Source organism: Penaeus vannamei, chromosome 35 (assembly GCF_042767895.1).
Source record: "Penaeus vannamei isolate JL-2024 chromosome 35, ASM4276789v1, whole genome shotgun sequence".
Taxonomy (NCBI): Eukaryota; Metazoa; Arthropoda; class Malacostraca; order Decapoda; family Penaeidae; genus Penaeus; species Penaeus vannamei.
In genome coordinates, this window is record NC_091583.1 from 22,424,558 (window position 1) to 22,427,057 (window position 2,500).

The window sequence follows — 2,500 nt, forward strand, 5'->3', positions numbered from 1 at the left end:
GAGAGAGAGAGAGAGAGAGATGAGAGAGAGAGAGAGAGAGAGAAAGAGAGAGAGAGGAGAGAGGGGGTGAGGAGAGGGAGAGGGTGAGAAGAGAGACAGAGAGAGGGGTGAGAAGGAGAGGGTGAAAGAAGAACAGAGAGAGAGAAACAGAGAGCGGGATAGAGGATTTAATTACACACACACACACACTCTATTGACGTCCCAGTTAATGTTCCCCGGACGGCCCTTCCCTCCCACCGCCACCGCACAATCGTAGCGTCGGAATCCACCAAAGTTTGTTCAGGGGACTCCTCCTCCTCCTCTTCCTTCGCGCACGATATTCCGATTCGAGAGTTGGAGGTGATTGTAACCTAATCTTAATCTTCTAACTTGACAACTTGGCTGTAGTTATAATGCCCCGCGAGTTATGCCGGGTTTAGTACTTAAAAAAGGTGTTTTTCCTTTTTATCCGACGGCAAAGTCTACGGTGAGGTCCACTCCATTTTCAACTACACCATTTAAGGAATCCTAAGGCATGATCGTGCTGACCGACTAGCAAAATCAGCAAGTGTGGATATTGATCTTGGAATACCTCTTGCTAGGATTTCACACATCATTAAAACTTCCTTGAAAGAGGACTTGTCTGAGTTGACTAATTCTCAACGGCCTGAAAGCTGTGGCATAAAGCACTATGACCGGTCTATGTAAGATGTATTCATCTATGGTTTATATAAAACATTAAGTTCAGTTCACTCTGTAGTGCTGAAGACTCTGTGTAAATTATGCAATGAAGAATATAAGCGAACACGTCCATTATATCTCAGAGTGTCATGTGATACAGCCTTTCAGACCACCTAGCATGAGGTATAGGAAACTATGTAACTTCTCATATCATCTGATGTCTTAGAAGATATACTTATGTCGTGTCTTTAATTTGGAATGTAGTATCACATGACCACATATCAAATGTAGCAATGTCTTTCCAAGCCCAAGCCGTACGTCGGCATAGATTACTATGCGATTGTTCTTTTCTTTTAAATGATATAATACAGATCGTGATCATGTTATAACCTGAATTTCCAATGTAATACTATCATAAAATGCTTTGACCATGCATCAAATGTACCACAGCTTGCCCACGCCTGTGCAGTTAGTCAGGGAGGCAAATAAAGGACTAAACTAAACTAATCCATTTAAGGTTGCTAATGAGTCAGCCGCCCGTTTCAATTCTTGCGCTCGGAGCACATACCAATAGGAGTACTGAACACTGCCTGTGTATATGACATCATATCAAAATAAGTTTGTTTTGAATATGAAAATTAATCATCATCTTAATTTGCTACGAACACATTTCTCTTAGGAAGGATTCAAACGTTATATATTTCTCCAAAAAAAAAAAGGCATTATCATAATTTGCAACTAGCACACTTCTTACAGTAAAGATAAAAAAGACAAGAATCTTCTAAACCGTGAAAAGCTGCTTACATAACTTAAAGAGCAAAAATAAATAACTGCAAAGCTCAGCTGCAGGAGCAAAATGCAAAAGTTAAGCATCCTGTAAAAATGCCGAACACTTAGCTAAACCCGAGAAGGCCCTAATAACTTCCAAGGAGTAATATACTTCAACACTTACCTCGTTCTTCCACTCGTACATAGGCAGCTTGTGGAGAGAGGGGGAGTCAGTTCATATGCAACGATTCACAAACGCTTATATGAAAACATGCATTTACCAAGTATATTCATGTGTATGTATACATGTACAGACACATATACATATACATGTATAGAGACAAAATAATTATACATATACATTATACATATACATTTGAGTGTCGATATGTATATGTGCATATGCACACACAGGATAAAGATATGGGAAGATTAAACCTAATAAGCAAGTTGTTTGCGGACAAAAACTTATGACATGCATAGAGATGAATTAAGACAAATGTGAAGAAATTACAAAGAGCAATAGTCTCTCTCTCTCTCCCGCCGGCCGTTCCCGCCGCCAACCATACGACCTTCCTGCGCCTCCCACACCTCGCTACGACCCGTGACACGCTGCAGCATTGCGGTCGTTGGCTCGGGTCGTCCCGCCCCGACGCTTGGAATGCCGCGTAATGGCCCGAGCGGACGACATCGCCTGACTGACGCCGTGAGGGAAACTGGCCTCAATTTCAGCGAAAAAAAATGGACAACGTGACATCGTCGGTGAGGGATGGAGTGGCCTTCCGCGTGGCACTTCGACGAGTTTTTTTTTCTGCAGCGTTTCTGTCTGCGATGCGGAGGGAGAGAACAGAGGGGAGGAGTGAAAGAGAGAGGACAGAGAGCGAGGGAAAGTGAGAGAGGGGAGGAGGGAAGGAATGTGAGAGGAGGGAAGGAAGGAAATTGAGAGGAGGGAGGGAAAACGGGAAAAGTGAGTGAGTTGAGTGAGTAGGACAGCAAGAGATTGACAAAGACCGACGACATGGGACCCCGCTCGTCGAGGGGCGCAGCCAAAAGGCGGAACTCGTCGAGCGAG

The 2,500-nt window shown here is 43.6% G+C and overlaps 1 protein-coding gene across 5 annotated transcripts in view; it reads right to left on the reverse strand.

Annotated features, from left to right (window-relative positions):
• The window catches only part of LOC138859384 (tyrosine-protein kinase transmembrane receptor Ror2-like), a 326,276-nt gene that overhangs the window by 11,640 nt on the left and 312,136 nt on the right, over positions 1–2,500 (reverse strand). For 3 of the 5 annotated variants that reach the window (XM_070114259.1, XM_070114258.1, XM_070114262.1), the window contains one exon: positions 1,613–1,639. The exons of the other annotated variants lie outside the window; for them this stretch is intronic. In XM_070114259.1, coding sequence (XP_069970360.1) covers positions 1,613–1,639 — 27 coding nt within the window. The remainder of the gene's footprint in view (positions 1–1,612; positions 1,640–2,500) is intronic. 5 annotated transcript variants of the gene reach the window in all.